Below are 20820 nucleotides of genomic sequence, written 5' to 3'. Positions count from 1 at the left end.
CTCTTGCTCAGGCTGGTTTCGAACTCCTGAGCTCAAACAATCCACCCGCCTCGGCCTCCCAGAGAGCTAGGATTACAGGCGTGAGCCACCGCGCCTGGCCATCTTTTGATGATTAATTGGAGGCTCAGGTATTAATAATGGTAATGACCTTTTCTTGACTTACAAGACGTAAAGAACACAAAACAGAATCACTGCTCTGGAGAACAAGCACATTCCACAAATCCCTCAAAGATCACAGGACACAAAGTGACCAGACTGGTGGGGAAAAGGTTATTTCTGCTTCCACATGCTCCATCTGCTATTTCCACTAAGAGGAAAGAAGCCTTCTGAGATAGCCACAGGTTCTTCGTGGAACATCCATGCAACACTAAAACCAAAGTTCCCAGTACGGAAACTACTTCTAGGAAGCACGTATAAGAGACTATATTTACTGCAGTAAATGACATTTGTTCAAACCCTTCACAAATTCAATGATGACAATGAAGAAAGCTAACATCTACTGAACATTTAGTACCTGCCAGGCACTTTTCAAAGCACTTTAGGTGTATTAATCCACTCAATTCTGACAATAACCTAATGAAGCAGACATTACCCACGTTTTATAGAAAGGAAAGAGAAGCATGGAATGGTTAAATAACTTGCATAAGATCATACAGAAAGTGGGAGAAGCAAGGATTTTAAACTTGGAAAATGCTGAAACATTGAAACACAGAATGTTTCACTGAAGGCTTCTTAAGTGAAAAAGCAATATCCATTTCCAGCATGAGAATACTGCTTTGCTATTATGTGAGGATTGGATTGGGGCAAAGAGTACTGGCAGAGACACTAGTGTAGAAGAAACTGAAGTGCACGCTATGTTTGCGTTAATTCTTGTGCAAACTATTTTTATTTCACATGCACAGACAACAAAGAGACTCTAGAGCCCCACGATTCCCTATTATGTCCCTGAAGCGTTTCATACTTCTACTCAAGGAAAGGTCTAGACAACTAGCATCATTTGCTAAACACTTATTGCATGATACAAACTTTAAACACGCATTCTCACACTGACCATCACAAGTGAGGAAACTGCCCAGCTCATAAGTCCCCTGGCCAGGGAGGCAGAGAACCCAAAAGTGACCTGCCAGGGACCAGGCCCACCTGGCGGCACAGTCCCTGGTCTTCCCCTGGATCCACACATATTGCCCCCTCCCATACTTCCACCCCCACCCACTGGCGAACACAAGATTCTGCACACACCAAAGACAAAACGTACAGACCACATAGCTGGTACAGACTGTCTGCAGTCAGGAACCGAGGGCTGTGAGCTCAGTTCACAGTTCACTCAGCAACTACTAAACGATCTATGAAACCTGGACAGAAGTAGTCAAAGGACACAGGACCAATTCCACATCAGTCACTGGAGGGAAGCCCTAGGAGAGAACTACTCACAGAAAACAGTTGAGGAAACAAATACTAACTGCATGCCTGTTATAAATCAGAACCAGTAAGTGCTGGCGGTAAATTACGAGGTGATGGTGGCAGCTGTAGTGGATATGTGTCGAGGGTGGGGATGAAGGTGAGGGATACATTTCGGATAGGAAGAGAAAAATCTATTTTCTGGCCACAGGCTCCCGGAAGGTATTAATAAACATCTGCTGAGTGAATGTCTTAGAAAACAATACCTGACACCGGTATATTCTGGCTGCCTACAAAGACATTTAAAAACTTATTTAATATGCATTGGAAAACTGTTGGGCAAGCTCTTACTTCATACAGTTGAACTCAGCTCACAAAGGCTAGAAAGAACTAATAATATTTAACGGTTTAAAAGTTTGGGCACGTAATTGCAAATCACCTCCACAGCTCCAGAACTGTCTTCTCGGGGAGCTGAGGAGCTACACCCCTCAGGAAATAGCCAACGTCCAGCCTGTCTCCCCGGTTTTTCTGCCCATGCCCGAGGCCAACTCAGCCAACAATTAATTAAAGGGCACTCAACCCTGCTGCTCAGTTCTCCTGGCCTCGGGCAAGTCACTTTACCTCTCCCAGCCTCGAGGTCCCATCTGTAAAACAGGGGTAACATTAGTAGCTAACAGACAGGAGTGCAAATAAGGCATTATGTATATGAAAGCGCTTAGAAAACTTAAAATCACTCACAAAAGGAGGCGAGTGTTAACAGAGGTGGCGTGAAGAGGTGAACGGGCACAGGGTTTGGGTTTGAATCTCAGCTCTAACAGTGTCTGGTCAAGTCACTTCCTCGCTAAACTTCAGTTGTCTTTACTCTTAAGACGGGTGGAGATGAGGCAGCGCAGAGATCATGGAGGAGCGGCGCCCAAATGCCAACCTAGACAGGCGAGGAGGCTGAGCCAAAGGGACTCCCGGCCCACGGGGTCTCAGGGGGCAGCCCCTTCCCTCAACAAGCCGGGTACCCAGGCCCCCGCCACAGCTCTACCGGGGTCCCCCGGCCTGCCAGAGGGACGGCGCCTCCAGCCAGTGGGTGGGCGGGCCGGCAGCTAGGCCCGCAGAGCCCGAGGCCCGGCCAATGAGGAACGCGGCGGCGGCGGCGGCGGCAGGGGGCGGGCGCAGACAACCCTCCGCGTCGCTCCCGGACCGCTCCCTCCTCCTCCCCAAGCCCTGTTAGGCCGCAGACCCTGAACCCCGAAGGACTACAAGGCCGCTCACCGTCCTTTCGCTGCCGCGCCACGCTTCCTGATGAGCTCGTCCAGTGAGATATCCGCCATCTTGCGCCGCCGAGCGAGCGGAAAACAGCTTAGACGTCCCCAACAAGCGAGCCCGCCCCTTCGGCCTCCACCGAACGACTAGCTGCTTCCGGCGTTCAGCCGACCAACTCTCGCGACAACTCGAAAACCAGGCAGGGGCCGGAAGAGGCGGGGGCGCTCCCCGTGAGCCTTCGCGATGCAGGCTTCTTATCTGCATACGGCGGGTCAGAGTACTATTGACACTTTATTCTCCCCGAACAAAAAAATAAAAAGAAAAGTGACTAAATAAACTAACTACTGAATAAAACAAACTTCAATGGATCTGGTCGGTCATCCCAACAGTCGGTTACGTTACTCACCGTATAGCTAATGAGATTAAGATTCATTACCAATGAAGTCAGCGGTGTGTGTTTTTATGCCTTAAACTTATGAGTAAGGAAAATAACGATTCGGGGTGACGCCCGAATCCTCACTGCTAATGTGAGACGAATTTTTGAGCGGGTAAAGGTCGCCCCTAAGGTGACCCGCCTACTTTGCGGGATGCCTGGGAGTCGCGATCTGCCCGTCTTTTGTTTTCGCTTGAAAAACAGACTGTCTGAAAACACTTTAAAGGAACGAAGGAAAAGAGTGCTATGGTGGGTTCTGTGTTATTTCACGTGCTCGGTGTTTGCCCACTGTCTCAGTCGTGGGGTGGTCTCGGAGCCCGCGTGAGCACAGGGGCTCCCACCTGTCTCCCGCCTCTTGTAGGACGGAAGGCAACATGGTGGGGTCGGCCACCCAAAATTGCCAGGAGTATTAACTGTTGTGACCCACGGAACCGCGGATTTTGTTGTGTGTTGGTTATCCTGAAGTTGCCCGACTTTAGCCAGTTCATGATGAACGGCTTCCCCGTAGGACCACGTGTTGGAGGCTGAGAAAGGTCTGTGCAGTGCCGGCCTCGCACGGTAGGCGCGCAGTTCCTGACCGAGCGTGTGCGGACGCGGTGGTTTTATCGTGTAATTCTCTTAGTGGGGAGAGCTAGAGGACCCCTGCCTCGCTTCCCAGTTGGCACAAGCAAATCACTTCATGTCCCTGAGTCTGTCTTCCCGATCTGTAGAATGGGTCGGTGGGAGAGTTAAATAGACAATTCATTTATGTGTTCAATACATGGGTTGGCTGTCACTGATACAACCCCAGCCTCGCGCGTTGAGGCAGGCATCGGGTAGGTGTTTGACACATATTTGTCGAATCTGCTCAATAAAAAATACATTCAATGCCCTTAGGACACGTGGAGTCATGTGCTCTTGATAGATCATCACCACAATTAAAAATCCGGCCTCAGAAACTGGGAGCTGGGATCTGCACCAGGCAGAGGAGGGGTGACTGGGCCCTTCCCTCTCTTTCTATTGTTCTTGCTCAGGCTGGTCTCGAACTCCTGAGCTCAAACGATCCACCCGCCTCGGCCTCCCAGAGAGCTAGGATTACAGGCGTGAGCCACCGGGCAGGCCCCTTATCTTAATATCTTAACCTAAGCATCCTAGCAGACCGCCCGCCCCCCGGCGCTTTTTTGTTGTTGTTGTTGTTGTTGCAGAGTCTGGCTCTGTTGCTCAGGCTGGAGTGCAGTGGCATCGTTATAGCTCACTACAACCTCAAACTCTTGGGCTCAGGCGATCCAACCCGAGTAGCTGGAACTGCAGGCACATGCCACCACACCTGGCTAATTTTTGTATTTTTTGTAGAGATGGGGCCTTGGGCTATGTTGCTGGGGCTGGTCTGGAACTCCTGGTGTCAAGTGATCCTCCTTCCTTATCCTCCCAAAGTGCTGGGATTACAGGTGAGAGCAGCCATGCCAGCTCCCCATCTTAAGTCAAACATTCCTTTCTACTGACTCCAGGTCTTTAGACAAAGCTTAACGCTTTCAACCTGTTGCCAACTAAAGAATCCCTAAAACCCACTTATGACCTGTAAGCTCCTGCTTCAAGATGTCCCGCCTTTTCAGGGGAATCAATGTATACCTTCCATGTATTGATTTATGGTTTAACTGTAATTAATTCCTGTCTCCATGAATGTATAAAACCAAACTGTAATCTGGCCACCTTGGGCTCATTTTCTCAAGACCTCTTGAGAGCCAGGTGCGGTGGCTGACGCCTGTAATCCTAGCACTCTGGGAGGCAGAGGCGAGAGGATTGCTTGAAGTCAGGAGTTCAAGACCAGCCTGAGCAAGAACAAGACCCTGTCTCTACTAAAAATTAGAACAAATTAGCCAAGCAACTAAAAAAATGGAAACAAAAAGTTAGCCAGGCGTGGTGGGAAGCGCCTGTAGTCCCAGGTACTCGGGAGGCTGAGGCAGGAGGATCGCTTGAGCCCAGGAGTTTGAGGTTGCTGTGAGCTAGGCTGATGCCACTGCACTCTAGCCTGGGCAACAGAGTGAGACTCTGTCTCAAAAATAAATAAATAATATTGTGCATGTAGGTAGGTAGGTGATACTATCTGTGAACTCTCTTCAGGAGAGTAAAGGACCTGTTATTAATACAATCGTGATTTTTAAAAGGTGTCAGGCCTGAGAGGGTGGAGAACCACTGACCCAGTTCACTACCCAGGTTATGAATGGGGAAACGGAGCAGGAGAGAGCGTAGGAGCCGGACGCACTTCACCCCCTTCTCCCCAGGAGTCCGCCTGTTCTGGGCTCAGATGGGCCTGTTTTCTCCTCCTCAGGCAGGGACAGGAATGAGGGTGAGACCTAATGTGTATCAAGTGACTGGCGCAGTGTGAAGGGCCATTGGGCCCCGGATTCCCAGGCCAAGGCCTTTTCTCGCCCCAGTATGTAGTGAGGGCCAGGTGGTGGGCCAGAGACAGATGGAAGGTGAGGGGACAGAGGGGCTCCCTCAGGCCTCCCTCCACTTGCATCAGGCATTCCTTCCCTTGAACTTGCCCCATCCTGTTTTTTTAAAAACATTTTCATATGGAATGCTTCACGCATTTCCATGTCATCCTTGCGCAGGGGCCGTGCTAATCTTCTCTGTATCTTTAGGTTTTATTGTATGTGCTGCCAAAGCGAGCACACCATCCTCTCTTCCCACTCCACTCCAGCACACTGGCCTTCACTATGTTCCTTCGAACATTCAGCAAGTCTCTGCTCCAGGGCCTTTGCACTTGCTGGGCACTCCCTCTGGAGCACCAGTTTAGCCCTGTCTCCCTCCCCAGCTTCATCTCCACCATCCTCTCCAGCCACCTGCCTTCTTTGAGCTATTTCTGCAAGTTTGTTCCACAAACTTATTCCAACCACAGGGCCTTTGCACTTGCTGTCCTTACCACCTTGAAGTATCCCAGCAGTGCCAGCTCCATCTCTTCAGAGACGGCTTTCCTGCTGCTCAATTTTAGGAATAGCCCTCCCGCCATCGTCTCGTCACCTTTGATTTACCATCTGGCAAATGACACCCTGTGACTTGTCTATCGCCTTTCCCACTGGAAGCCCAGCATCACAGAGCAGTGAGATGGGCCGTGCCTGAGGCATCCCCAGCTGAGTCCCCAGCACCTGGAACAGTGACACTGGCCTCACCTCAGGCCCCATCTCCAGCCTGAAAACCATTCGCTGCCGGAGACTCAATCTGTCCGACGGAAAATGGGGCGGATGACTCCTCCCGACTTCTCAGGGTTGCCCAGAGGAGCAAGGGGACAGAGTAACGTTGGAGGCAGACAGTTGTCCAAAGACAGGCCTGGGCGTGGTGCGCCCCGCTGAGATGACCTGAATAAGGCTGGGGAGAGAGAGGACCCGGTGTGAAAGCTGAACTGCCAGAGGCCCTGCCCCCGGGCTGGGCTCTGCTTCTGGGAACCTGTCCTAAAAGAGGTCACCTAGAGCAGGGTGGGTGGCCACTGTTGCTTACAAAACCCAGAAACTGGAAACAGCCTAACTGTTCACCGAACAATACATCATGATCCACTTGGGTTTGTGGTGTCTGGTGACAGGAAAAAGCTCATTTGATGCTGAGAGGATGCGGCAGCCACACGATTAAAGTGAGAAGCGCCTGCCTCTGGACGTCGGGTATTTTTTCCTGTGGATACTTTTTTGCACTTTCCAATTTTTCTACAACAAACAAAAACATACACGAGAAATAAATGTCCCACCACCGCCCCTGCCCCGCGTCACAGAGCCTCCAGGAGCTGCAGAAGGCTTAGTATTAGCAAAGTTTTATTTCAGTTTTTTTTTCTGCTCATAAATGACTCTGAAAAAGCCGATACGCAAGAGCTAACACAGCTGTTGTCTAAAGGCAACATCGAGGCCACGATATGTCGCTGGGACAAGAGGCACTGCTCAAAATCTCCCCGGTGCTGGGGGCGAGGGCAGGAGGAGGGGCAGGCTTGGGACAGAGCAGTAATAAACACAGTCGCTGCGGTGCCCCAGGGCGGGCGGTGGGCCGCCCAGCGCCGCTTAGCGCAGGATGTGTTGGGGGGAGACACCGAGGTGTCAGGAGGGCCCACGTGCTGGCGCCAGGGCTTGGCCAGCATTCTCTTCCACTCTGGCCACGGGGAGAGCCAGGCTCCCAGCTGGCCAGGGCCTGCCTGGGCCCTGGGGTGGGGGCAGCCTTTCACCCCAAGCCGCCCACCCCAAGAGGACTTTTTGGTGTCACCCATCTCGTGTAGTGTCAGGTGCCTGGCTGTGGCCCAAGACAGGCAGTGAGGGGTGGCTGGGGAGGACAGTGGCGGGGCCAGGCCCTGACGCCTGCAGCTCTGGTCTGTGCGCACGCCATGCTGACGTCCAGACTGTGACCCACTGCCCCGAGGGCCGAGAGCAGCGAGGTGCTGGCAGCCCTCCTCTGTAGTGTGGGTGCTGGGCTGGGGGACAGGCATGCAGCCGGGCATCTCTGGTACGAACCAGCAAGTGCTGGGCAGGAACCTGTCCTGGAGGTTCCGCTGCGGCGCACCTGAAACAGAACGCTGCTCCCAAAGGGGACCCTCGGGGCCAGCTCAGCGGGGCGGTCACCAGGGCGCGGGCAGGCCAGGCTGAAGCCGGGCCCCAGCGTGAGGTGGGGCAGAGTGGGGTGGCGAAGGGTCGAGTGTGGACGGGGCGAGGTGCGCACGCGGGGCAGGTGGGCGTGTGTGCAGCCGGCGCCGGGCCCTCAGAAGGTGAAGCAGCGCTCCTTGGGGTGGCCCACGCGCTCCAGGTTGGGCAGGCAGGCAAACTGGATCATGGGTGGGGGCCCGCACATCAGCACCAGCGGCTCCTCCTCCGGAGGCGGAAGGTGGTCCCGGATCATCTCCTCGTTCACGAAGCCCTGGCTGTAGTCCCAGGCTGTGGGGCGAGAGACCACGTGAGCCCGAGCGCAGCCTGCGACTGACCAACCGACCGAGGGCCCAGCTGCCCACGTCCCCCTGCCCGCCGGCCTGCTAAGCCCTGAGTCCCTCCTTTCTTTTTCAACGAACACTGAAGAATGAAGAGGTGGATCCCCGCAACCTCTGTGCCCCCCACCCCAACCCTGACCATGCCTGTGGCTTCAGGCCCTGCAGCCTGAAACTGGGACACAAGCCCTTTGTGGTTTCCCTCCCCACACTTTACAGTTTGCAAAGCCTTTTGCTTCCATTTGGCCACCTGTGGCCCTCAGATCCACCCTGTGGGCAGACAAGGCGGGAGTTATTCGTCCCATTTTACCTATGTGGAAACTGAGGCCCAGAGGACCCAGAGTCGAGTTGTTCAAGGTCACACAACGAGGCAGGGACGAAGCTGACATGTGAACTCCAGGTTCCCAGACATCCCCAAGCCAGTGCCCAGCCCCAGGCTGGTCAGGGCGACGTTCACGAACCGCTCTCCGGCCACAGGCCCATTGCCTGACTCCTCCCCTGGCCAGGATGTCACCCCACGAGCAGCAGATCTTGCCCACACCTGTGTTCCCAGTGCCTAAGTACACAGTCGTTGCTCAATAATGAAGGAACGTGTCCCAAATAAGCAATCCCTGTGCCCGAAACAGCGAGGCCGGGACACAGGCTGAAGCTCCAGACCCGAGACCCTCTGGGCGCGGCTGTTCTGCAGGGTCACGCCTGCCTCCCTTTTGCGCGCATGCGCACCCGCACCGTGTCCCAGCTGCTGTGGTCGGAGCCTTCTTTTCATTCCTTCAAGCAGCTGACGATGCCAGTGTGACGACCCCAGCCCCCAAGGCTGGGAACGGCTCTGATCCAACATCTACCCCCAGGGGCTGACCTGCCAGCAGGGGTTGCTGAGGGGGGAGACTCCCAGCCCAGGGAGCACAGTGGGTAACAGGGATGTGAACTCAGGCTGGCAGGGGGGCGACAGGAGAATGGGGGCTCTGATGCTTGCGGGCCAGGAAGGAGAGGAAGAAGAGACAGACGCCCACTCTGGCTCCAGCTCTGGCTTCCAACCCGCTGGGGCAGCCAGCATCCCTCTGTGCCTCAGTTTCCACATCTGTAGGGTCATGAGGCCCAGGTGAGAGGTGTTCCTGCAGATGTGTTGCTTACTAATGTCACTGCTCTCTTGGATGAGGAGCAGGGGAAGCCTAGTCTTAAGCTCACCATCCCGCATGGTTCTTCAGCGTTCAGTGGGACAAATACCACCGGGGGACGTAAGGACCTGTACTGGCATGCCGCCATGGTCCTCTCAAATGACCCCATGCCAAGCAGCTCAGCAGGAACTCAGCCCTGAGGGACAGATGGATAGACCAGCCGATGCCTGCCGCCTGCCACGTGCTTCTTCCCCAGCCACCTCCTGATCCCACTGGGGCACCTGACCCCAGGCCGGCCCCTAGCTCCGCCCAGTGGGTGGCATCATCGCTCGGGAAGACCTTGCTTGGCTCTGGAAGGGCAACAACGATGTCAGAGAGACACAGCAGGTGGCGGGGTGGGCAGAGGGCAGGACACTGGCAGCAGGCTGTGCAGACATATGGGAAGTGGCAGGAGATGGAGGGATGCTGGGACATTTGACGCCTGCCTTGGACGCTCCACCTGGCCCAGGGCACCACCAGGCCTGGCTGAGTTTGGGGAATGGTCTCCTGCCCCCTCAAGTCCCTCCAGTCCTGAACACCCAACGTTCCATGGCTTGTCTCTGTTCTTTGCATCCAGCAAAGCCTCCCCATAGCCCTCACTGCCAACAGAAAGGCTGCTGCAGAAGCCTGCAGTGAGGAGGGCACTGGCTGACCTGAGCCACCCTGCCCAGACGGACAACACACTGTGTATCACGCTGTGTCCACTCTATGAGGGGGAGAGGCCAAAACAGTCTCAGCTGGCCTTGGGATCAGGAAGTCTCTACTGTGCTGAGCAATGCAGTCCTTTATCTCATGGACACTGTGAGCTAAATATGACATTTCCCTTTTCACCTCGGCTGCTGGGAAGCTCAGAGTGATAGACATAGCCCATCCATGGCAAGTGTGCATCACAGTCCACTTTTGTACAAACCCTATTCCTGATTCCATTCATTTCATGGCCCTGCCCTTGTTTTTATTTCACTCCCACTTTCCGTTTGTGCCACTGTGACTCACCATGTGAGTCTCTGTAAATTTCTTAAAATCCCTTCTGGAACAGGCGGGGCACAGAAAACATTTTTATAGCTTGGCAATGGATCTGAAAATACTTTGTGAAAAACTGCATGGGAATAAACTGTATTTGCTAGGGTAAGAACTGTGCAGGTATCTAAGACAAATCTCAATTTTCCAGGGATTTTTATTTAGATAGCCTACAGTGTATTTTTCTTCATACACACACTGAAGGTGGCTTTGCGGGGCAAATGGAATTCTACGCACCTGTGTGTTCTCGTTGCTCTCCCCTCTTCCTTCACTTAGCTCCACAAGACAGGGGACTGGCCCATTTCCATCTTTCTCAACATCTAGAATTTCAGCTTATACCTAAGGTTACAGCGGTACCTCAACTAGTCTTGAACGAGCGCCAGGGTGGTAATAAACGTCAGTGAAAAATACTGGGAGACCACCCACGCTTCCTCTCCTTGGCCCAGAACCAGTTACTGTTGCTAAGCAGCTCTCCCCAGGCAGGGCTCGGCGCTGCCGCATGCCACCACCAGAGGGCAGCACCGGCCCCTCCCCTGCAGGACAAGGCTGGCACCAGGGAAAGGGGCGCCTGCCCCTACAAGGGCGTTCTCATCGTGGCCAAGTGCCACCTTGCCCACGAGCCTGCCGTGGCCACACTATTAGAAACTGCAACCAGAAGGGAGGAGCTAACCCATCTTTCATTTCCTCCCTTTTGATGGAGATACGGATACAAGAAAAATGTTCCTTTCTTTACTAGAAGAAGAACAGCAGCTTGACTCCCAGGGCTGGTGCGCCCCACTCCTGACTTCCTGCCTGGCTCTGCCTTGTCTCCCCATGACACTGACCGCCTGCTACTCTGCTCTATAATTTACTATTTATTTATTTTTATTTTTTATTTTTTTTGAGACAGAGTCTCACTTTGTTGCCCTGGCTAGAGTGAGTGCCGTGGCATCATCCTAGCTCACAGCAACCTCAGACTCCTGGGCTCAAGCGATCCTCCTTCCTCAGCCTCCCGAGTAGCTGGGACTACAGGCATGCGCCACCATGCCCGGCTAATTTTTTCTATATATTTTTAGTTGTCCAATTAATTTCTTTCTAATTTTAGTAGAGATGGGGTCTTGCTCTTGCTCAGGCTGGTTTCGAACTCCTGAGCTCAAACAATCCGCCCGCCTCTGCCTCCCAGAGAGCTAGGATTACAGGTGTGAGCCACTGCGCCCAGCCTATAATTTACTATTAATAGTAAACCTGGTTCCCATCTGTCCTCTGCCTTGCCTACTAGACTGCGGGATCCTGGGGCCAGGCTGGCTTCACGAACTCACAGGGTAGAGGGTCTGACCAGGAGGGGACCTGCCATGCTCAGATGGGCTGGGCCAGGGTGGCTGGTCAAGCCAGGGGCCTCGGGACACAGCTGTGAAGTTCAAAGATTCAACCGGCCCAAGGCCTGACTCAGCCTGCAAGGCCCAGAACCCAAATTGGGCGGCTCCTCCCTCAGGGATGGGCCCAGGTGACCCAGCTCAACAGGTGGGCACCAGCCCCTAAGCACATCTGCTCATTTCTGGGGAAGCAGAGGGTGCTGTGGACGGAGCTCCCCCGTCAGCAGGTGGCGTGTGTCCCCCACTGTGGATGATCCCTCAGGGGAGCAAGGGCAGGGGGCAGGACGTGACGGCAGATCACAAGTTGGCGTCCCCATGGCTGCTTCAAAAATGTCCAGTTTCCAACCCTTATTAATAATAAATAATCGAAATTGCTCATGAAGACACAGGCCCCAACTTCTCTGGAAAAGCAGAGAGGCTCGGTCACATAGCGCTGGGTCCCTGCACAGCAGGACCACCCACAGCTGGGAGGGGGCTGCCCCCTCTGGACAAGGCAGATGACCCCAATCCCGATGTCCCCACCACTCCCTAGAGTCTCCCAACCCCGAGGCCAAGCATCACGGGAACCGTCCACAAGGAAGCCTGAGCTGCTGCTCTTCTTACAGCAAAGAGAGAATTAAGGTATTTCTTGTAGCCACATCTCTACCTAAAGCAGGAAAGGGAAGGATAGTTTAATTCCCAGAGGGCGATCTCATTTCCGGTTTGGGGGCAGCCCTCATTCACTGCCTCCCGTGTGGTCCTGGCTCTCCTGCACCTTACTGTGACCGAGGCCAACAGCTCAACCGCCTGGACAGGCAGAAAGGGGTCACCATCATCGGCCCAGCCCACTTCCCAGGGCTGACGATCGAGAGCAAACGGGTGTTTGGTGCCTCATGGAGCACACGCTGTGAAGTGGAAGCCACGGCGCCACAGCCTGCGCTGCCGCTGGAGACCTGCCGCGGAGTGAGCCCAGCCCGGGACAGGAGAGAATGCGGGCAGGGCAGCAGGGCACAGTGCAGAGGGCCAGGGAAGGGCTCCGGCTCTGGCGGACAGGACCTGAGTGCCAGGCCAGGCTCTGGTGTTTTCTGGCTGTGTGGGCTTCTTTTGTGAGATGGGGTCACACCACCTCCCTCTCGCAGGGCCACAGTTGCACCAAACGAGGCTCGCACAGGGCAGCCCTGGGCTGGCACCTCCCACCCCACCTGCCGGGGGCCCCCACATCACCTTCAGGGGCTCTGTCCACCGTGTACCAGAGCTTGAAACGGGCAGAGTGTTCATTCCTCAGCTCCTCCAGCTCAGGCCGCAGCAGGATGTCCTTCTCGGTCTGCGGGGGACGGGGCCAAGGGGTCAGGAGGGAAAGGTGGCAGGGACTGCCCTTGGAGACACCAGGCGGCTGACCACCGCACCCGCCCCAGGCCACACGCTTGGCTTTCAAGAAAGCCAAGAAAGTGTCTTTCAAAGCTCACCCCGGTCACTGCTTCCCTGACCCCGCCTAAGGAGCCCACCAAGCTGCCTGCGGAGGGATTCCTCAAACGCGGTTTGCAGACTGCTTTAATGCTGTGGGGAAATGTGCACCATGTATTGAGGAGCGGAAAAAATGGAAAACAAAACTAAAGATAGCAGAGCTTGGGTACAGGAAACAGAGAGGAAGGAAATATGCCAAAACATTCAGGGAGATTATCCCCAGGGAGTGGTCATAGTGCTTAAAATAATGCAGGGTTCAGTTCAAAGGAGGGGGGTTTGCCACCTTCAGCCCTCAGGCAAGTCCTTCTGCTTCCACCTGCCCTCCGAGGCCCTGCCCACACCCGCCCGCCACCCTCTGCCTGCAGCCCCACCCTGCCCCCATCTGCCCTGGCCAGCCCCACCAGCCCTTCCAAGCTCAGCAGCCTTGCCCCTCCCAGGAAGTCTTCCCAGACCCCCAGCGCGTGCAGGGATCTCTCCCCGGTCCCCCCACCTGACTGGGCCCCATTTCTGACCACAGGCCGTGGCCGGGGGTGTCTGCAGGTCACTCAGGGACAGACGGGCCACTCAGGCTACAGTGCAGTGTCACTGACCCCATGGGACTCAGAACCTGGGGCCAAAGAGAAACGCCAACCAGAAGGGTGACCGGCTAACCCCCAGGCAGGGCGAAGGGCAGGGTGGGCCCACCCAGGGATGCGACTTCTCTGCTAGGGGAACAGCACCCCCACCACGTGACCGGAGGAGCAGCAGGGACGAATCACAAAGGGTGGGGGCAGGACAGACGGAAACCGTGAAACCACCCACGCCACGTGGCTCCACAGCTTCGGCTCCTCAGTGTCCCCCCTGCCTCTGCGTCCCGGGGAGACCATGTTTTCCCATTTCCAAGGGCGGAGAGCTAAGAGCTCCTCTGGCCCTAAAGGGGTGAGGGCGGGGACAGGGCTTAGGCTAGACAAGCCTTAGGTAAAAAAAAAATGTAGAAAATATGAAGCAAAGAAAAAGCATCTGAAACCCTTGGAGATGGTGACTATTAGGATGTCAGTGTGTATTTTTTAGAACTTTTTCTATTCAGACTGCCCGCGTGTCAGTGTACCCTGCCCAACCCCCTGAAGGGACTGCCCGCTCCCAGCTGAAGGACCTCTGCACTGTTCAAACGTCCTCTCTCTAAACAACACCTCTTTGAGCGTCCTCACTGCTCTGCCCATGGCTTAGGCTAAATTCGAGCAAGTAGGTTCCAGGGTGGCAATTTCTCCATCGACAAGGCATGCAAAGCATTCAACCCACGAGGCCAATTTATGCCCCAGAAAGTTCCGCCAACTCACAGCTCAGCAGCACACCCACGGGATCCATCTTCCTACACTTTTGCCAGCACTGGGTAATATTTGTTTAACTTTTGCCAGTCGGAGTGTTTTAATTTACCTTTTTTTTTAATTTAAGAGATGAGGTCTGGCTATGTTGCCCAGGCTAGAATCCAACTCCCGGGCTCAAGTGACCCTCCTGCCTCAGCCTCCTAAGTAGCTGGGACTAGAGGCACCACCACTGCAAGACTCCTTATAAAAAAGCTCACCTAGTACTTTTTTTTAAAGAGAGATGGGGTCTTGCTATGTGGCCTAGGCTGACCTTGAACTCCGGGCTTGAGTGATCCTCCTGCCCCAGCCTGCCATGCAGCTGGGACTCTGGCTCAAGGCACCTCGCCTGGCCGTTAAACTTTATTTTGTTATCAGCCACGGTAGGGATCTACTTAGTCTTTCCCAAATAGCAACTGACCCAACGCTCCCGATTCATCTCTCTCCTCAGGTTTGAGACGCCGCTGTACCGTACACGACATCTCGCATCTGCTTGGGTCTGCTTCCAGGCTAGCACTGTTCAACGGGACTGTCTGCAATTTTGGGAGTTCTGTATCTGTGCTGTCCAGTGTGGTGACCAGCAGTTACTCGTGGCTGTGGAGCCCCTGAAATGTGGCCAGTGAGACTAGGAAAGTGAATTTTTTATTTAATTAGTCTTAATTTAAATGCAAATAGCCACATGTTCTAGCATATTCCAGTGAAATTCTAGATTTTCTGTTGTGTTACCCTGAAATGCAGTAAGTCCAGGTCCATGTGTGGCTCTAGAACCACAGTGTTTTCATCACTGACACTTTTAGCGTGTTTTAACATCTAGTGTGTTAAGTTCTTCCTTGTTATTTTTCTTGGAACTTTCTTGGTAGTGTGTACACTCTGTCTTCCGGGTTGTTTTGCATTACAAGGGGGGAAAGCCCACTGGGAGTCTGCAGATTATTTAGAAAGAGCTGACGTCTTGAGACCATCAGGTCTTCCTGTCCAAGAACAAGACCCGTCTTACTGCTCATCTGCGTCTCCATTGCCCTTCTAGGCGGACTTGTCCAAGGCCAACAGCAGGCCAGGGCAGGTGGCAGTAGGCCTGGGGACGAGGGTAGGAATCGGGAGCCAGAGAGGCGAAGGTCCGATCCCTGCCCCAACAGCCTTTAGCTCAGGGACTCGTGTGCAGTCATCTGCTCATCTGTAAAACAGGCCCCCGGCCCCAGGCTGGCCCAAGCCCAGGCTGGCATTCTTCCCTCCCCACTGGTGGGTTCCAAACTCTGCTCATGCTAAGGGAGCTCTGAGGTTTGGAGGAAGCAGCCAGGGGTGGGGGTGCTCAGGAAGTCTCCCCCAAAAAGCAGCCCTCTCAGTCAGACACTCTGGACTGCAAACCCCACCCCCACCTGCTGCGGCAAAGACAGCCAGGGCACAGAACGTCCTGGCACCCCCACATCCCAGTCGGCCCCCAGCACCTCAACAGAGCTGTGTGGACCCCCTGAATGCCTGGTTGGGCTCTAAGTCCCCTCTCAGGAAGCCGAGTTTGCATATCGTGGGGGCTGTTTACTGACCTGGTTGGCAAAGAGCAGGTGGCACACGGTGTGGTCATCTGGGTCTTTCATGATGGCGCGGATCACCTGCAGCATTGGGGTGATGCCTGCAAAACAGCCGGGCTCCGTGCTGAGTGAGTGCCAGGCACCCAAGCAGGGAGGGGTGCCAGGACAACGCCCCAACCCCGACCCGCAACTCCATCCCCCGGTGACTCTGAGGGGCTCTGGGTTCCATATACCTGTCCCTCCTGCAATCATGCCGACAGATTTCACTGTCTTGATGACGGGGTCGGATTTCTTGTCGGGACGGATGGCGAACTTCCCTAGGGGAAAGGGAAGGGGTGAGACCCAGCTCTCAAACATGCCACGCTCGGGGTCTGACAGGCGGCGGGACCGGCCCCCACTCTGAGAGTCCGAGGTGGGGGCAGCCACCATGCAACCCCAGTCATCAGGCTGAGGGAGAGGATGGGAAGGTGGAGACCCAGGACCCCGCCCAAATGCCAGAGAGAACGCAGTGAGGAGTCCTCACTGCAGACAGCGCGGGGGCAGTGGAGAGGCTGGCGCACCAGAGCGTTCCAGCTCCGTTCTGTCACTGGTTTGCTGTCAGACACGGAGGGAGCCAAACAAAGGCGTATGCGGGACAGATTTGGCCCCAAGGAACAGCCAGTCTGCGAGACCTGTGCTGGCCAACTTGTCCCCTACACAGCCAGGGAGGCTGAGTTCCTGGGGAGAAGACAGCTTGCCCAGGGACAGTCACACGTCCAGACACAGCAGGGTCAGCGCCTGCTTGGTAGCCAAGGGACTCCAACCCAAATCACCTCTGCCCTGATAGATCAGCAGCCCGTTCGGGCCCCGGAAGTCAATGGTGTCTCCAATCTGCATGCTTTCCAGGTACTGAGACATCTTCCCTCCAGCGGGAAACTTGGGATGGGTGTCCTTGAAGTAAACCTACAAGACACAGCCACAGCCCTCAGTCCCCGGCCCCAGGTCTCCGGGCCAGCTCTTGCCCACGGTGGGAAGTAAGCTCCTCCTCCCGGTTCTTCCCAGGCCCACGTGTGGCCTCTCTCGTGGAACCCCATCCACCCGCCCATCAAAACTTACCCGTCCCACGACCCATCCTCCACCTAAAACTCTCTTGGGAAGCAAAGCGTCAGCCTGGTGTACGAGGCCGACTGACTCAGAACTTGGCGCGGTAACACTTCACCAAGAACTGTCTCTGCGGCCCTCCCTCTGGAGACACTGACGTTTGTCAGCACAGCCCTGGGGAGTGGCTCAGCCTCGCCCCTCGGGGTGGATGCTGGTTCTTCCCATTTTGTGCTGTCATAAAAACATGGCTCTTGGAACAACTTCCTGGCCTGCACCCTCTGGGATTACTGCCTTGGAAAGGGAAATGTGACGATCCAACCGTGTACAGAGAGATGGGGACACAGGAGGGGCAGTTCACCCTGCCCGGGCTGGGAAGGCTTCGCGGGGTGCTCGTGCCAGGCCTCGAAGCCACGCAGTTGTGTGTCGGGCAGAGCAGCGGGCACGGCGGCCAGGGGAGGGCAGCCTGTGTGAAGGGCCTCGGGGGAGGGAGGAAGTTTGCTGTGGCTGCAGCGCAGGGGCTGCTGGGGCGAGGAGGCAGAGGGGCGCAGAGGGCCAGGGAGAGGCGGGCAGAGCACACTGTCCCAGGCCCTGGGTGCCAGGCCAGGACTTTGACCTCTGGCCTGGCCACCTGTGAGCTCTCCGCCCTCAACTTGAATCCCCTCAGCATCTTCCCCACACCTGGCCAGAGTCATGTCAACAAGACAGATGCCCGAGGCCTCGCCACCTTCTCTTTGCTTCTGGACAAAGCCCCTGCCTGGCCCCACCAACCTCTCCCACCTCTCGTGCCTGCCCTACGGCTGCGCCAGTCCTGCAGTCCCCTTTGACCTCAGGGCCTTTGCACCTGGAAGGTCCTTTTCTTCCCTCTTCCCCTGGTCAACACCTACTCAGCCCTAGGCTTCACCTCACTGTCGCCTGCTCAGGAAGCCGCTCTCGCCTGCCCACCCCTGCCCAGCTTTGGTGCCTGTTCTGAGCACTTGTCTCGTTACTTGTCCCCTGTCCACTGGCTTCCTGTGTGACCAGGTGTTCAGTGTCCATCCTCTGGCCAAAGACAGGCTCCCAAGGCCAGGCCTGGGCACCTCAGCACGGAAGGACCCTGGCCAGAGCAAGGACAGACAGACCCATCTCCCCTCCCACCCTAAGCGGGAGGTCAGGGCCTCGGCTGGTGGGTCTCTGACACCACACGCCTGCGGGCCTGGGCCGGCTCTCGCCCGAGGGATGTGCTATCAGGGAGCGTGGGTCGCCACAGGAAAGCTCGTATCTCTCATTTTCATAAAAACGTACCGCGGTGGCTGTCATTCGTCCCTTACTCTTTCTACTCAGGATGTTTAAGATCCCTGCCAGTGCTTCGTCTCTCTGGTCTGCTGCTTCCAACGCTACATCTTCAGGGCGCGCATCCACCTCCAGCCCCCAGACAGCCCCAGCTCCCCAGGCTTTCCCAGGGTCACAGCAGGGGAGGGGCTGGCCATCGCTGCCCGCGCGAGCCGGTGGGCCTTCCTGGCTCCTCTCCTGTTGATACCCGTCCTTGTTTGAAGGTCCCCAGCCTGACCTCCGTCAAGGCCTCCCCACTTGGCTTTGTGGGCAAAGCATGATTTGCTGTTTACTCAGACACCAGGCCCAAGGGAGCACTGGGCCTTTGGAGATGAGGCTGGGGGGCACGAAGGCCCCTTGGAGGCCTTGGGCTGCTGCCACAGCCACCCCCACCCACCCTTTGTCATCATGGTCTGGAGATTTCACCTTGATGACCAGGTCCACGAAGCCCTTGTCATCATCGCTGGAGACGGGTGTGTAGGGCCGAATGACCAGGTTTCCATCGATTCGAGCTGAGAGGTAGATGTGTTGGCCTGCAGGACAGGAAAGGGTCACTCTGGGCCAGCGATCATCCCTTTAGGTGACCCCAGGGTCTTGTCATCCCACTGCCCTGTGCCCCACCTGGCATTCGGTGGCCTGGCCTGGCCCCACTGTTCCTTGCCGCTCCCGCAGGGACTCCCATTACATCCCAGCTTCCTGCCTCCACGCCTCTGCCCCTGTGGTGCCACTGCCAGGGACCCGGAGGCCCTGCCCACTCTCATCCTGACAGACTCACCCTCAAAGGCCCAGGGTGGCTGTCGCCTCCTCCTTGAAGGCTTCCCTGCCCTCCCTAGTGGAAGCGCAAAGTTTCCACCTCTCTGACCTAGTGCCCCAGCCACCTGCCAGGCTCAGCTTGGGCTGGGGGTGGGAGGGGGCGGCAGGACTCACCAACAGGGAGGCCCAGGATGTGCTGGGGTGTTGGCAGGGCGAAGCGGAAGCGCCGGGTATCATGGTTGATGATCTGCAAAGAGGCCTGAAATTGCTAAACGGCACCCAGGGCAGACAGGCCACCCGCCCTCAAGGACCCCCACCCTTCCCCAGAGTCCCTGAGCACCCTCTCGAGAAGTGTTGCTGTTGCCACATGTGGCTGCACACACCCCCACGCCTGTGTGTGAGGGGCAGAGGGCCGGCACACATTGGGTGTGCCTCTGCTCTTGCTGGCCCAGGAGCAGCAGTGACCCGCCCAGGGACACAAAATAAAGTGTTTAAAGCAGGGAATAGGGCCGGGCGCGGTGGCTCACACCTGTAATCCTAGCACCCTGGAAGGCCAAGGCAGGCAGATTGTTTGAGCTCAGGTGTTCAAGACCAGCCTGAGGAAGAGCGAGACCCCGTCTCTACTAAAATTAGAAAGAAATTAATTGGCCAACTAAAAATATCTAGAAAAAATTAGCCGGGCATGGCGGCGTATGCCTGTAGTCCCAGCTACTCGGGAGGCTGAGGCAGGAGGATCGCTTGAGCCCAGGAGTTTGAGGTTGCTGTGAGCTAGGCTGATGCCACGGCACTCTAGCCCGGGCAACAGAGTGAGACTCTGTCTCAAAAAAAAAAAAAAAAAAAGCAGGGAATGAACCTAAAGGGAGGATGCTAGATGGCCCAAAAATTCCAGGAGGGGGAAGGAGGACTCCACCTCTGCCGTCTGCCCAAGCAGTGCCCTGGAGTGGCCAGAAGGGCTCATTGCAGAAGCCCAGCTCAGCTCAGCTCGACAAAGAACTCCCCCACCCTCAGAGTCCCCGCACAGAGCAGCCGCCTCGAGGAGAGACCCCATCACCAAGTCTGCGAGCAGAGGCAAATCTCAGGAATGACGGGCCTGGCCACTCTGCCCAGCAGCCCCGGCCTCACGCTGCCTTCCCAGAAACCTTTGCGCTTGGGGTAAACGGAGCCCCAAGGCCTCCTGGGAGGTCAGACACCCACATGCCTGACAATTTTTGGAGGAAGAACAGAAATGAGGGAAAGATTGATTACCATGCTGGACAGCCTCTAGCGCAGCAGCCTGGTGGAGCACGGCACAAAGTACCAAAAAGTAGGCCCACCTGCTGACCCGCAAAGCCACCACCAAGCTACATAGGGGTGGAGGGAGATGTGACTCTAGGACATCTGCCACATGCTCAGTCCAAAACTGAAGGGTCCTTTGTGTAATGTCCTTAAGATGAAATACTAGACAGTCATCAAAAGAAAAAAAAAGAAAGAAAAGAAAATGAAGCAGCTCTGGGTTAAATGTGAAAAGGTATCCATGTCGTATGGCTGGATAAAAAAAATTCAGATTACCAAAAAAAATAAACTAAGTATGCACACAGCTGCACCACTGTACACCACAGTGTACGAATGACATGCCAGAAAGGGTCTGCCAGGTACACGCTGACTGGTGACCTGGGCCCTCGGCACAGGGCTCTGGGGTGTGCCAATGGGGGAGGGGCGAGGGGAATGTTCACACTTCACCAAAAGCATTTTTTTATCTTTTTTTTTTAGTTGTCCAGCTAATTTTTTTCTTCTTTTTTAGTGGGAGACGGGGGTCTCGCTCTTGCTCAGGTTGCTCTCGAACTCCTGAACTCAAA

General features: G+C 55.5%; 2 protein-coding genes across 2 annotated transcripts in view; both read right to left on the bottom strand.

Annotated features, from left to right (window-relative positions):
* The window catches only part of POLDIP3 (polymerase (DNA-directed), delta interacting protein 3), a 26364-nt gene extending 23528 nt beyond the window's left edge, over positions 1-2836 (bottom strand). The window contains exon 1 of the mRNA XM_012638093.1: positions 2662-2836. Coding sequence (XP_012493547.1) covers positions 2662-2720 — 59 coding nt within the window. The 5' untranslated portion in view covers positions 2721-2836. The remainder of the gene's footprint in view (positions 1-2661) is intronic.
* A 4018-nt stretch (positions 2837-6854) lies between these two features.
* LOC105805257 (NADH-cytochrome b5 reductase 3) overlaps positions 6855-20820 on the bottom strand; it is a 15393-nt gene continuing 1427 nt past the window's right edge. Inside the window, exons 2-8 of the mRNA XM_012638117.1 lie at positions 19160-19232; positions 18659-18765; positions 16657-16786; positions 16078-16161; positions 15860-15945; positions 12742-12841; positions 6855-7968 (exon numbers count right to left, since the gene is read on the bottom strand). Coding sequence (XP_012493571.1) covers positions 7796-7968; positions 12742-12841; positions 15860-15945; positions 16078-16161; positions 16657-16786; positions 18659-18765; positions 19160-19232 — 753 coding nt within the window. The 3' untranslated portion in view covers positions 6855-7795. The remainder of the gene's footprint in view (positions 7969-12741; positions 12842-15859; positions 15946-16077; positions 16162-16656; positions 16787-18658; positions 18766-19159; positions 19233-20820) is intronic.

Source organism: Propithecus coquereli, unplaced genomic scaffold, assembly GCF_000956105.1.
Source record: "Propithecus coquereli isolate 6110/MARCELLA unplaced genomic scaffold, Pcoq_1.0 Scaffold126, whole genome shotgun sequence".
Taxonomy (NCBI): Eukaryota; Metazoa; Chordata; class Mammalia; order Primates; family Indriidae; genus Propithecus; species Propithecus coquereli.
Note: the sequence above shows the minus strand (reverse complement) of the source record. Positions and strands in the feature narration are given on the sequence as shown.